This window comes from Dendropsophus ebraccatus, chromosome 10, assembly GCF_027789765.1.
Source record: "Dendropsophus ebraccatus isolate aDenEbr1 chromosome 10, aDenEbr1.pat, whole genome shotgun sequence".
NCBI lineage: Eukaryota > Metazoa > Chordata > Amphibia > Anura > Hylidae > Dendropsophus > Dendropsophus ebraccatus.
This window is the reverse complement of record NC_091463.1, coordinates 5632528-5646799: the sequence shown is the minus strand read 5'-3', so window position 1 is coordinate 5646799 and position 14272 is coordinate 5632528. Positions and strand designations below refer to the sequence as shown.

General features: G+C 53.1%; 1 protein-coding gene across 2 annotated transcripts in view; it reads right to left on the bottom strand.

Annotated features, from left to right (window-relative positions):
- FUBP3 (far upstream element binding protein 3) overlaps nt 1-14256 on the bottom strand; it is a 37856-nt gene extending 23600 nt beyond the window's left edge. For both annotated transcript variants that reach the window (XM_069985787.1, XM_069985788.1), the window contains exons 1-6: nt 14074-14256; nt 8389-8494; nt 3443-3476; nt 2260-2309; nt 1386-1457; nt 1084-1141 (exon numbers count right to left, since the gene is read on the bottom strand). In XM_069985787.1, the coding sequence (XP_069841888.1) occupies nt 1084-1141; nt 1386-1457; nt 2260-2309; nt 3443-3476; nt 8389-8494; nt 14074-14163 (410 nt within the window). In that variant the 5' untranslated portion in view covers nt 14164-14256. The remainder of the gene's footprint in view (nt 1-1083; nt 1142-1385; nt 1458-2259; nt 2310-3442; nt 3477-8388; nt 8495-14073) is intronic.
- Nucleotides 14257-14272: the final 16 nt, after the last annotated feature.

Genomic DNA, 14272 nt, shown 5'->3' with positions numbered 1-14272 from the left:
GCATAAATTATTAAAGGGATTGTTCACAAAAAAAAAAAAATCTTTCAAATCAACTGGTGCCAGCAAGTGCCAGAGATTTGTAATTTATTACTATTTTAAAAAAATCTAGTCTTCCTGTACTCATCTGCTGTATGTCCTGCAGGAAGTGGTGTATTCTTTCCAGTCTGACACAGTGCTCTCTGCTGCCACCTCTGTCCATGTCAGGAACTGTCCAGAGCAGGAGAGGTTTTCTATGGGGATTTGCTGCTGCTCTGGACAGTTCCTGACATAGACAGAGGTGGCAGCAGAGAGCACTGTGTCAGACTGGAGAGAATACACCACTTCCTGCAGGACATACAGTAGCTCATAAGTACTGGAAGACTGGAGACATTTTTAAATAGAAGTTAATTACAAATCTCTGCCACTTTCTAACACCAGTTGATTTAAAAGAAAAAAAAATGTTGAACAACCCCTTCAAAGGAACAGTACTAGATAAGTGTTCCCAGAACTTAAGCTCCAACTTATCCAGCAGCGAGCAGTCAGCGGGCAGGAAGGGGTTAAAAAGAGGCTGCTGCCCCAATGACTTCACTGCATGGAGAAAGCTGCACAGTAATGGCTATATCTTTAAGAAAGGAAAAAAAAACAACACACAAAGCCGAAACTCCCGAGCTTGCTGTGTAATATGCAGTTGCCAATAACACTTATTCCAGTTCAGCAGTCACAGCAGCCTGGTATGAATGAGGGGGCTATTGAAACGCCCTGAAAACTCGGGAGACTTGCTGGGGTGCAGTGAAACCAGTTATCTGTACCGAGTCTGGGAGGACGGACGGCGACTGCCGGCTCTAAGCCGAGAGCTCGTGATGGGGCGCAAGAAGAAGAAGAAAAAACCCTGCACACCGCGTCACCTCCGCCTGCTGTGATACCTTTACCGACTTTTGTGCTCACTCGCCAAGCGGAAAAAAAAGCACAGCAATTGTGGAAGGGAGATTGTAGAGAATGAGGAGGGGGAGGGGGGATCGAGATCTGAGCTGAAATATACTTAGCAACGCGACAGTGTGATACAAACGCCTACAGACACAAAGGAACATGGGGCGGGGGGCTTACTCGATGCTCTCCGGTGCTCCGGTAAGGACGCAGGGTCTCTCAGGCATTCCTCCACTATCTGAAGAAGACACAAAGAGATAAGATACTGTAAACCCAGCTGTCCCACAAGTATTCATAGTAAGGTGGTGATGCATTGCATCCTGGGAGTTGCAGCTTTGCTCCAACTATTTTACATGAAATCTGCCCTGTGTGGTGCTATCCACGCTCTAACCACCAGCCGCCATGTGTCCACCACAGCCCGAGACACGTGACCGTGGCAGCAGCCAATCAGAAGAGCCTGGATACAACTGTATAGAACTTACCTGGAGCAATCTGAATCTTGCATCCGGACTCTGTCTGGATTCTTGAAATCTGTTCCCCTCCCCTTCCAATAACTACAGGAGAGAACAAATGGATCAAGTGATCAGCAGCAAATCCCACAAATCTGCAGCCACTTCCTCCACCCTATAAGCCACTTCTCCTGTATGTATGTGTGTCTGTGTGTATGTATGCCTATATGCGTGTATATATATCTATGTGTAAGTGTATCTATGTATGAGTATGTGTGCATGTACATACAATATATATATATATATATATATATATATATATATATATATATATATATATACACACACACACCTATGTATACCTATGTGCGTGTGTATATATCTATGTATATATGTATGTGTGTGTATGTATCTAAGTATGTATGAGTATGTATACATGTGTGTGTCTATGTATGCATGTGTATGGGCTTGTGTGTACACCCATGTGTGTTTATATATCTATGTGTGTGTATATATCTATGTGTGTGTGTGTGTGTGTATGTGTATATATATATATTATATATATATATATATATATATATATATATATATATATATATATATATATATATATATATATATATATAGTCTGTGTGTCTGTGTGCGCACCTGATCAGGCCTCAATCACTGCCCTCGGTTACACACAGGATCAGGCTGACCCAATGCTTACTAATGGCTGGGGCTCCTTGCTATAGCAGCGACATAGTGGTGGCCAGACACTACTGCTCCATTCACAGTGGACGGCCGACCACCTGCTGGGACCCTCAGCTCTGCCAGACCCCTGCACGGCAGATCCTTGAGGACCTCCCTGCAATATTCATCATGTTAACTCCGTAGCAGAACAATCATAAGGACGCTGTGAACTTACTGAATCCCACCATCTTGTCAGGCACTTTAAATTCTTCTGTCATCACAGTCCTGGAGGAACAAGAGCACATTAGACGCAAGAAAGAGCGGAGGCGTAACTGGGGTATTTAAGGGTAACCTCCCCCCCCCCCCAATAGACCATCACATACACATGGCTGCCAACCATGGAGCAGGTGGCGGGGCACTCTTCATTCATCTGCTCACACAGTACTCCATCTTAACCTATCTAAACTGCAGACATTAGGTCGGCCATGGTGCGTCTGTCCCTCATTACCTCCCAGCCTTACAAGGTCCACACTACTAACAGCAGACATTAGGTGGGCCATGGTGCGTCTGTCCCTCATTACCTCCCAGCCTTACAAGGTCCACACTACTAACAGCAGACATTAGGCCAACCATGGTGCGTCTGTCCCTCATTACCTCCCAGCCTTACAAGGTCCACACTACTAACAGCAGACATTAGGTCGGCCATGGTGCGTCTGTCCCTCATTACCTCCCAGCCTTACAAGGTCCACACTACTAACAGCAGACATTAGGCCGGCCATGGTGCGTCTGTCCCTCATTACCTCCCAGCCTTACAAGGTCCACACTACTAACAGCAGACATTAGGCCAACCATGGTGCGTCTGTCCCTCATTACCTCCCAGCCTTACAAGGTCCACACTACTAACAGCAGACATTAGGTCGGCCATGGTGTGTGTTCTGCATCTGTGCTTCTTGGATCCCCCACACTAACACTTGTGTTTTCTTCCTGATGCAAATCTACAACTCCCATCATGCCTGGTTGGGCAGAGATTGCCAGGGCATGCTGGGAGTTGTAGTTTCACCAGTTGGGTGATCCCCGATCAGGACCCCTCCTAGCGTGAATCCGCTGCCCCTGCAGATATAACAAGTCCCTCTAACATTGTCACTTCTGCTTTTTACAACGCTGACTAAATGTCCTGCAAAATAAAACTCTTACATCATGGAGCACGGCCCCTCAGGCTGCGGGACCCCCTTATAATCGTAAATCATAAACTTTATCGACCCCCCCCCCCATATCGCCAAATGCTGAGCATTATGTGTATGCACACCCCCTCCCCGATGTCTCCATCTACTCGCCGCTCTCATAGTAGAGTACAGATGGCGGATCAATAGACAATTAGTTTCCGATCAATAAATAATAAAACGGAGCCCACGGCTTACCTTTGATGTACCAGGGCCCCTAGCTGGTTACCGACTGCAGAAGAGAAGACAAAAGGAGAGAGAGTGGTAAGTATCACTTAGAGGTAAGCCAAAGAAAATACCACAGCGTCCTATGGGGGGGCCGCACAGATACAGGATGATCTCTATAAGGGGGGCTATAAATCCTATGACCAGCTGGACGGATGACATTGATCGCCAGCTTTCATGGGAGGATCAGGAAGACATAATGCCCCCCCCATAAAAACAGAAATGTAAAAAATCTTTAAATCCTCCCTCCGGCCTCCGAATGATAGGGCCGGCAGATTGGAGCGCACATTAACGCGGCCGGACATATGTCTTCTCTTGTAAACGCTGATCGATACGTGACAAGCGCCGATCCTGCTCTCTGGACATGAACACGTCCGCTGGGAGCTGGAGGGACGTCACCACACGGCCGTCTGCGTACGGGATAGGGCTCATCTCCTTCACTACAACAGGTGCAACCGGAAACGGAGGTCGCACGAAACCCGGCCGTCCAATCCGGAGATCTCCGCTTACTGTCAGTGAATGGAAACAATTGTGTCTACACATAGAAAATTGTCTCAGCTCAGGCTGTCACTCCCTCACCAGTGGAGGCGGCTTAGTCTCTAGGGGACACAGGGGCTGCATAGCTTCTTTACTGTTTTATATATTGGTAGCAATATAGATACTGTTAACCCTATCTAGATAATCCCTTTAAGTGCCTTGTCTTTTATCAAGTTTTAGCTAAAAGCTGCAAAACAGATCCATTATCCAGCTTTTCCAGTGCCCTGAAAGGCATGTATGCCAGGATATATAACCAGGAACACAGGGGGAGGACATTGGTCAGAGCGGCAGCCATATTGCTTGCGATTCATATAGTCTCGTCTTCTCACATGGGGAACTGAAGGAGGGAGCGTTCTATAAGCTGCTATAGCGGCTATATATCAGAGCCGTAGTAGAGGGGTCCGGCCACATCCACACTGAGGCCATGGAGGACACAGAGGAAGGAGGCAAATATTCTCATGAGACACGCCAAGATTCTGGGGTGAGGGGGCACCCAGTGAGGAAATGTCACTACTAGAGGGGATTTCTCCTTATAAAATCTGATTACTAAGGCAGAAGCGGCCATAGGCGGCCCTGTCCCACATCACTTCCCTCAGCTTAAAGGGGTAGTTCACAAAAAAAAATTTAAAAAATTATTTTAAATTAACTGGTGCCACAGACTGGCAATTTACGTCTATTTAAAAATCTTCAGTCTTCCAGTACTTATCAGCTGCTGTATGTCCTGCAGGAAGTGGTGTATACTTGTCCACTCTGAAGAGAGGGAGAGGTTTTCTGTGGGAATTTGTTGCTGCTCTGGACAGTTCCTGATATAAACTGAGGTGGCAGCAGAGAGCACTGTGTCAGAGAATACACCCCTTCCTGCAGGACATACGTCAGCTGATAAGTACTGGAGGACTGGAGTTTTTTTTTTTTAAGTAGTAAATGGTCTCTGGTACTTTCTGGCACCAGTGGATTTGAAACATCCCCCCCATCCCCAACCAGCCAATCAGATTCCAGCTCTCTCACTCCTAAAGCCCTCCATATACATGTGGTCACCATCACGGCTCTGGAGTGCGGTCACACATCTTTCCTACAGCCCAGAATGGCCTCTCTGCTCAGTTATACAGCTGGGAGTCATCAGGCCTCCCCCCAGCACTCGGGCAGCCTGGGGGCCCCTCCACCTGCCGGGCCTCCCCTGATAAGCGGGGTTATTTATACTGCAGGGAGCAGCAGCTGTTCTCTCCCGCCGCCCTCGTTCCTCTTACTCTGAGACTTTCCAGGGCTACACGCCTGTGTAAGCCCGCGCCGCCACCAGATCAGGTGACACGGCAGATGTTATTTATACGCCGAGCTGAAGGTGAGTAAACAAGCAGCGAACAGCAGAGAGAAGCGGCTCCTGGGGCTCCGAACCACAACTCCCAGGAATCAAAGTAGCAGGAGGACGGGCCGACCACTGGCTTCTACTGAACCAAACCTTATCACATTGTACCGGCCGTACATAGCAGCAGGAGGCAGGCCGACCACTGGCGTCTTCTAAAGCTAACCTCATCACATTGTGCCGGCCGTATATAGCAGCAGGAGGAAGGGCCGACCACTGGCGTCTACTGAACCAAATCTTATCACATTGTGCCGGCCGTATATAGCAGCAGGAGGACGGGCCGACCACTGGAGTCTACTGATCACATTGTACCGGCTGTATATAGCAGTAGGAGGACGGGCCGACCACTGGCGTCTACTGAAGCTAACCTCATCACATTGTGCCGGCCGTATATAGCAGCAGGAGGACGGGCCGACCACTGGCGTCTACTGAACTGAACCTTATCACATTGTGCCGGCCATATATAGCAGCAGGAGGAAGGGCCGACCACTGGCGTCTACTGAACTGAACCTTATCACATTGTGCCGGCCGTATATAGCAGCAGGAGGACGGGCCGACCACTGGCGTCTACTGAACCGAACCTTATCACATTGTTCCGGCCGTATATAACAGCAGGGCCAACCTCTGGCGTCTACTGAACCAAACCTTATGACATCATGCCTGCCGTACACAGCAGCAGGAGGACCAGCTGACCACTGGTGTATACTGAACTGAACCTTATTTCGTGCCAGACGTATATAGCAGCAGCAGGAGGACCAGCAGACCACTGGTGGCTACAGAGCTGAACCTTAACACATGGTGCCAGCCGTATACAGCAGCAGCATGAGGAGGATGGGGCGACCCAGGTGTCTACTGAACTGAACCTTATTACATCATGCCGGCTGTATATAGCAGCAGCGGGGGAACCGGCCGACCACTGGTGTCTATTGAACTGAACCTTATCACAGCGTGGCACTGGCCGTATATAGGCAGAGGGAAGATGGGGCGTGTGTCCATTTATGCAGAGCAGCAGACAGGAGCTCGGCAGACCGCTATATCCTACCAACATATCTGCAGCGTACGGAAATCTCCACATACACGAGTGACTGCAGATGCCTCAATATGACAGCCCCCCATATCTCAGCTTCAGGGAGCCCAGTAACTGGACTACAGCTGGGCACCACTAGGGCTTCCCCTGGCCGCTCTGTGCTCCCACCATATACCCACTCTGGGGTCTGCAGCCTGCGCCCCCCCTCACTATATCCTTCCTCTCTCCGCTATAAGCGCTGTACGTGCAGATTTCGGGATTGTGGGATAAATCCAGTGATCGCAGTTTCCTCTGAAGGATGAAAGGTTTGCATCACATGGTTCATCTGGGAGACACAGCGGCCGCAGAGATCCTGCCAGGCCTAGAGAGAGCGCCTGCTATGTGTCACCTACTGCCGCCCAGGGGCCCCACTCAGGGGGCATTAGGGCCAGGAAGACTTCTGATTGGCTGCTGGGCTCAGGTCAAGGATCAAAATGACTTTAATGACTTGTGATTGGCTGCCTAGGACATGGATTGTTATGGCCATGAAAACTTCTGATTGGCTTCTGGGCTCAGGGACAGTAAAGCTTAAAGGGATACTCCGGAGCTTAAGGAACTTGTGATAATCCATCACATCTTCTTCTTACCGCTTCGTGCTCCCCCGGTGTCCTCCTGTATCGTCTCCGCATCCCCGCTGACCGCTACCAAGATGACAGCCCGCTCAGCCAATCACTGGCGGCAGAACTGTCCTGTCTCACTCAGGGATTGGCTGAGCGAGCGGTCACTGTGGACAGGAGTTCATCTCAGAAGTGGTAGTGGTCAGCGGGGACCCAGAGACCCCATAAAGGAGGACACCGGGGGGAGCACAGGAGAGGGAAGAATGAGAGGTTATGTATTATATAAGGGCAGCACTAGATCAATAGCCGTTAGGTGTCGGAGTACCCCTTTAATCACTGTATGACAATGTCCTGTAACTTTCATGTATACTTTAGGAGGTAAACCTCTCCGCCCGTCCATAATGCTGGAGGTGGAGCTAAACGAACACAGAGCCCCCCGGGGGTCCTGCTGCTTATTACCAGGTGTCAGACAGATGGGGTCTGCCACCTCTCTAAGAGAAGATCAAAGAGGAGATAGATGCAGCATGTCCCCGGCCTCCATAGCCTGACCTCCTCATCAACAGCCTCCATAGCCTGACCTCCTCATCAACAGCCTCCATAGCCTGACCTCATCAACAGCCTCCATAGCCTGACCTCCTCATCAACAGCCTCCATAGCCTGACCTCCTCCTCTCCAGCCTCCATAGCCTGACCTCCTCCTCCCCAGCCTCCATAGCCTGACCTCCTCCTCTCCAGCCTCCATAGCCTGACCTCCTCCTCCCCAGCCTCCATAGCCTGACCTCCTCCTCCCCAGCCTCCATAGCCTGACCTCCTCCTCTCCAGCCTCCATAGCCTGACCTCCTCCTCTCCAGCCTCCATAGCCTGACCTCCTCATCAACAGCCTCCATAGTCTGACCTCCTCCTCTCCAGCCTCCATAGCCTGACCTCCTCCTCCCCAGCCTCCATAGCCTGACCTCCTCCTCTCCAGCCTCCATAGCCTGACCTCCTCATCTACAGCCTCCCATAGCCTGACCTCCTCCTCTCCAGCCTCCATAGCCTGACCTCCTCCTCCCCAGCCTCCCATAGCCTGACCTCCTCCTCTCCGGCCTCCCCATAGTCTGACATCCTCCTCCCCAGTTTCCCATAGCCTGACCTCCTCCTCTCCGGCCTCCCCATAGCCTGACTTCATCTCCAGAAACAGGAAGCAGCCTGGATAAGATTGAGCCCCAACAGCAGATGTTACACAGTTTCGCAGGATAGAGCTGTGAGACTGCTGCTGCTCGTGTTTCATTACTGGCGGCCATGACATCACACCGCGATGGCAGATCTAAGAGGGGTTTGCTGCTCCTAACCACTACAGTGTAAACACGCCCTAATGACCAAAAACCCATCAGTGTATATGCAGATCTAGACATGGGTGCTACCTCCGTCATCGAGCGGTCTCTTCTGGATGCCATATCCATACAATGAAGGGTCCACGAGTGGTCCGGAATTATTCAAGTGTGGGATTCCATCAATTTTAGCAGCGATCTGGAAAATAAAACATAATAGGAAGATAGTAAATTGTCATTGGATTATGAGAAGAGGGAGAGCAGGAGGGAAAGGGTTAAGAGCTGTGACCACAGGAAGTCACGTGGGCCGCCACCTGTCCATTCCAGCAGGGGGCACAGAGATGTGGGAACAGGTGGAGGGGCGATGGGGGGAGCAGAGGATGGTGGCCCACATGTCCATACCGCAGGGCAGAGGCCGAGAGGCAGCGGAGGCTGAAAGCCAATGTGACACCAGGGGATAGAGGCGACTCTAGTCCGCGCTCAGACTTAATCTGGTTGTGTCACCTTGCAGCAAGTGTCACATCCCTGTCACCGGCCGGCACACACAGCTGCTGCCGCCAGCACAGGGGTCCCGTCACTGAGGGCACCCACCCCGGCAGGAGGGGTATACACATGGCTCTTCCCAGCATGCCCTGCACACAATACAATGGATTAGAGGGCATGCTGGGAGTAGTAGTTACTGAATTAAGGCATAAGGAGGTATACTTATCTATCATGTGAAACGTCAAGAGTGCAGAGCGAGGTGAGGACCTGAAGAGAGACAGCATGGCTGCCATTGTGCTCCCGGACTCTATATACTGTGTGTGTGTGTGTGTGTGTGTGTGTGTGTGTGTGTGTGTGTGTGTGTGTGTGTGTGTGTGTGTGTGTGTGTGTGTGTGTGTGTGTGTGTGTGTGTATATATATATATATATATATATATATATATATATATATATATATATATAGGGATGCACACGTAATGGTAGCAGTGTCCTCCTCACAACTGGGTCACTGACAGCAAGCAGAGATCCTGAGACCACATAACCCTATCAGTGTATACCACACCCCATCTAGAGCAACTAGGGGGGGTCTCTCCTCTATTTGATGCATGTGAAGTATAACGGTCATTAACGGTCCCACAAGAGAAGAGGTTTCTGACTTTTTATAAGACCGACCGAAACGCCACCAGCTCAATGGGGAAAATAAGAGGTGTAACACTACTGACTCCATTAGAGGTGGGGTCCGTCATGTGCCGAGGGGGCAAGGGATCCGGCAGACAGTGAACCACCACTTATACAATATAATATAAGCACAGGGGTTACAGACAACCAAATAATATGACCCTGAGATTCATGAGCATCTGCACAGCCAGGCCCAAACACCTTATACTAAGGATCATCGGTTCAGCTGATGTTATAATGTCTATGGAGCCTACGGATGGCATCACTAAAGAGAAGGGACAACATGATGGATTCTCTGTGCCCAACCCTACTGTTCTCAGAGGAATAAGCTGAAGCCATAGCAATATGACTGCGCCTTTATCATAGGGAACACATGACTGCCCAGCCACACTGAATGGTCAAGTATATGAGGAGGTGTATGGGTGTCTGTGACCCTCACGGGGGCCGCACCCTGCTAAACCGCAAACACCTATATCTCACTTCATAAATAAGGGTAAGTGCAGACCCCATAGACGATACATAACATTGCTTGGAGGGTCTGCGGCATCCACTGAAAGCCACAAAGGACCCCGGGTGAGACCTCGTCTGATGGGATCCTGACTACAGATCTGAGCCGCTTATCACTCAATATAATGGAACATAAAGTGAACGTCACAACAGAGCCCCAACCTCTGCAGACGGCCAATACTATCATGAATAGAGGGGCCCAGGGACCCCCAGACCCTATAATCTGGTGTCCGTGTTATGCACTGGCCTCCATTATCTTTTCCCCTTAATACGGATGTGGCCGACCAATTACTGTAACCTCATCCCAAAGAGCTGGATACACCCCTATACGGCAGCTGTATCCTACAACCCTGGCTGAAGTAACCCCCCCCATAACCCCATCTAAAGTAACCCCCCCATAGCCCCATCTAAAGTAACCCTCCCATAGCCCTAGCTGAAGTACCCCGCCCCCAATAACCCCGGCTGAAGTAACCCCCCCATAGCCCTAGCTGAAGTAACCCCCTCATAGCCCTAGCTGAAGTACCCCCCCCCCCCCAATAACCCCGGCTGAAGTGACCCACGACCCCCCATAACCCCATGTAAAGTAACCCCCCCATAGCCCTAGCTGAAGTACCCCCCCCCCCAATAACCCCGGCTGAAGTGACCCGCGACCCCCCATAACCCCGGCTGAAGTAACCCCCCCATAACCCTAGCTGAAGTACCCCCCCCCCAATAACCCCGGCTGAAGTGACCCCCGACCCCCCATAACCCCGGCTGAAGTAACCCCCCCCCATAGCCCTAGCTGAAGTAACCCCCCCCCCAATAACCCCGGCTGAAGTAGCCCCTCCCATAACCCGACTGGAGAACCCCCCCCCCCAATAACCCCGGCTGAAGTAACTCCTCCCCCAATAACCCTGACTGAAGTAACTCCTCCCCCCATAACCCCGGCTGAAGTAAACCCCCCCCCCCCCCCAACCCCGGCTGAGAGAAGCTGCGTCTGGGATCTGATCTCCGCCATCAGCGGCACCAACTACACAACAAGAAAGGAGAAGCACATACAGCCGGGAGACGGCCAGCCTCACACCGAAGCGACAACAGAGACAAATCCCGGGATGGGTCAGAGGAGGGAACTACATCTCCCAGCAATCCTAACTGTCTACAGGTGTTGGGGCATGCTGGGAAATGTAGACTAATCACAGCAGGAGGAACACCGCTCTTAGACCCGGCAAAGCCATCAGTCACCAGTGCTAGGGTGGCAGAGAACTCTGCCCTTATTCCACTCACTGATCACCGTTATGAGCAATCGTTTTTGTGGCCGTTAATCGTTCACACATAAGAAGATCTCCCTCCGTGACTGAGATTTCCTATTACGTGAACAGATCAGCGAATTATTAGCGAAAGACGATAAACGCAAAAATGTTCATGATCAGCGGCGATATTACGGCTTCACGACGGCCGAGCGCTGCACTATAATCACTCGGTGTGATAGGGTAATAGTCTGCAGGCAGGGGTGGTGTGCTGGGACTTGTAGTTCAACAGATAAAAGGATATCATGTCATGCAGGTGGGGTGAGCCATGGGTTCATGCTGGGGATTGTAGTACTCCGGTGGGTTACACCCTGCACAGCTATGAGGTGCTGTAAGAAGCCCAGAGTGACACATGGGGAGAGTGTGAGCTCTGCAGACAAGTGGCTACACAGAGGATCATGTGACTGTAGCGGAAAGGAAACAGTCCCAGCAACTATCCACAAGGCACTGGTCACTGATGGGGGGCTGCAGAGTATCACACTGTGTATACAAGGGGGAGGCTGCAGAGTACCGCACTGTGTATACAAGGGGAAAGCTGCAGAGTATCGCACTGTGTATACGGGGGGGGGGGGCTGCAGGGTGTCGCACTTTGTATACGGGGGGGGGGGGGGGGGGGCTGCAGGGTGTCGCACTTTGTATACGGGGGGGGGGGGGGGGGGGGCTGCCGGGTGTCACACTTTGTATACGGGGGGGGGGCTGCACTAGGGTATCGCACTGTGTATACGGGGGGGCTGCAGGGTATCGCACTGAGTATACGGGGGGGGGGGGCTGCAGGGTATCGCACTGAGTATACGGGGGGGGCTGCAGGGTATCGCACTGAGTATACGGGGGGGGCTGCAGGGTATCGCACTGAGTATACGGGGGGGGGGCTGCAGGGTATCGCACTGAGTATACGGGGGGAAGGGGGCTGCAGGGTATCGCACTGAGTATACGGGGGGAGGGGGGCTGCAGGGTATCGCACTGTGTAAACGGGGGGGCTGCAGGGTATCGCACTGTATACAGGTGGGGGGCTGCAGGGTATTGCACTGTGTATACAGGTGGGGGGCTGCAGGGTATCGCACTGTATACGGGGGGAGGGGGGCTGCAGGGTATTGCACTGTGTAAACGGGGGGAGGGGCTGCAGGGTATCGCACTGTGTATACGGGGGGGCTGCAGGGTATTGCACTGTGTATACGGGGGGGGGGGCTGCAGGGTATCGCACAGAGTATACGGGGGGGGGAGGCTGCAGGGTATTGCACAGTGTATAGGGGGGGGCTGCAGGGTATCGCACAGTGTATACGGGGGGGGGGGGGGCTGCAGGGTATCGCACAGTGTATACGGGGGGGGGGGGGGGGCTGCAGGGTATCGCACTGTGTATAGGAGGGGGGGCTGCAGGGTACCACACTGTGCATACGGGGGGGTAGGGGCTGCAGAGTATCGCACTGTGTATGGGGGGGGGGGGGCCGCAGAGTATCACACTGTGTATGGGGGGGGCCGCAGAGTATCACACTGTGTATGGGGGGGCTGCAGAGTATCACACTGTGTATGGGGGGGGCTCCAGAGTATCACACTGTGTATGGGGGGGCTGCAGAGTATCACACTGTGTATGGGGGGGGCTACAGAGTATCACACTGTGTATGGGGGGGGGGGTTGCAGAGTATCACACTGTGTATGGGGGGGCTGCAGAGTATCACACTGTATGGGTGGGGGGCTGCAGAGTATCACACTGTATGGGTGGGGGGCTGCAGAGTATCACACTGTATGGGTGGGGGGCTGCAGAGTATCACACTGTATGGGGGGGCTGCAGAGTATCACACTGTATGGGGGGGCTGCAGAGTATCACACTGTGTATGGGGGGGGGTTGCAGAGTATCACACTGTGTATGGGGGGGGGTTGCAGAGTATCACACTGTATGGGGGGGGCTGCAGAGTATCACACTGTGTATGGGGGGGGGGGAGCAGAGCATCACATTCTGGGGGGTGAGGTGTAATCTTTATCATGGATAGGGCAGTGCACACATGCTGGGGGTTGTAGTTCCACTACAAGTAATATAACCATGGCTCAGGTATTTAGGAGGGCGCAGCAGAGTGATGGGGCAGTAATGTGGGACTACAAGCAGCAGCAGGCGGCATCACTCAGACATGCTGGGGGTTGTAGTCCCCCCGGTGACATCAGCTAGAGGGGGGCCATGCTGGGGGTTGTAGTCCCCCCGGTGACATCAGCTGGAGGGGGGCCATGCTGGGGGTTGTAGTCCCCCCGATGACATCTGCTGGAGGGGGGCCATGCTGGGGGTTGTAGTCCCCCAGGTGACATGTGCTGGAGGGGGTCCATGCTGGGGGTTGTAGTCCCCCCGGTGACATCTGCTGGAGGGGGGCCATGCTGGGGGTTGTAGTCCCCCCGGTGACATCTGCTGGAGGGGGGCCATGCTGGGGGTTGTAGTCCCCCCGGTGACATCTGCTGGAGGGGGGCCATGCTGGGGGTTGTAGTCCCCCCGATGACATCTGCTGGAGGGGGGCCATGCTGGGGGTTGTAGTCCCCCCGGTGACATCTGCTGGGGGTTGTAGTCCCCCCTGGCACACGCAGCACACCCGCCATACACAGATGTTCCTGGGAGAGAAGGGAGCGGTGCATGATGGGAGGGCGCAGCAGGGTGAGTGTCAGCTCTGCGGGCCAGGCTCCGGGTGACAGGCTGGGCCCAGGATCAGGCCCCGCACCTCCCGCTACTACAGCCCGGGGCAGGAGGCATCCAGGAGCCGAGAACCAACCACCCCGGGGCCCCCCTCCCGCCCCGTCCACCCCTCCCCCAGGGCCGCGGCCTGCTCCCCTCCCTCAGCGGCCGCCCTCACCTGCCGGACCCGGTGGTGCAGCGCGTCCGCCAATCCCTCGGACTTAATCCCCACGGGAGCCGCGCTCTGTCCCGGCACCAGCTCCGCCATGGTACCCGCCACCCACAGGAGGAGGCCGCCGCCGCTACACCGACCTCACTCACTGCGCCCGGGGACCCGGAAACGGAAGTCGAGAGCGCTAACTGCTTCCGCCGGAACA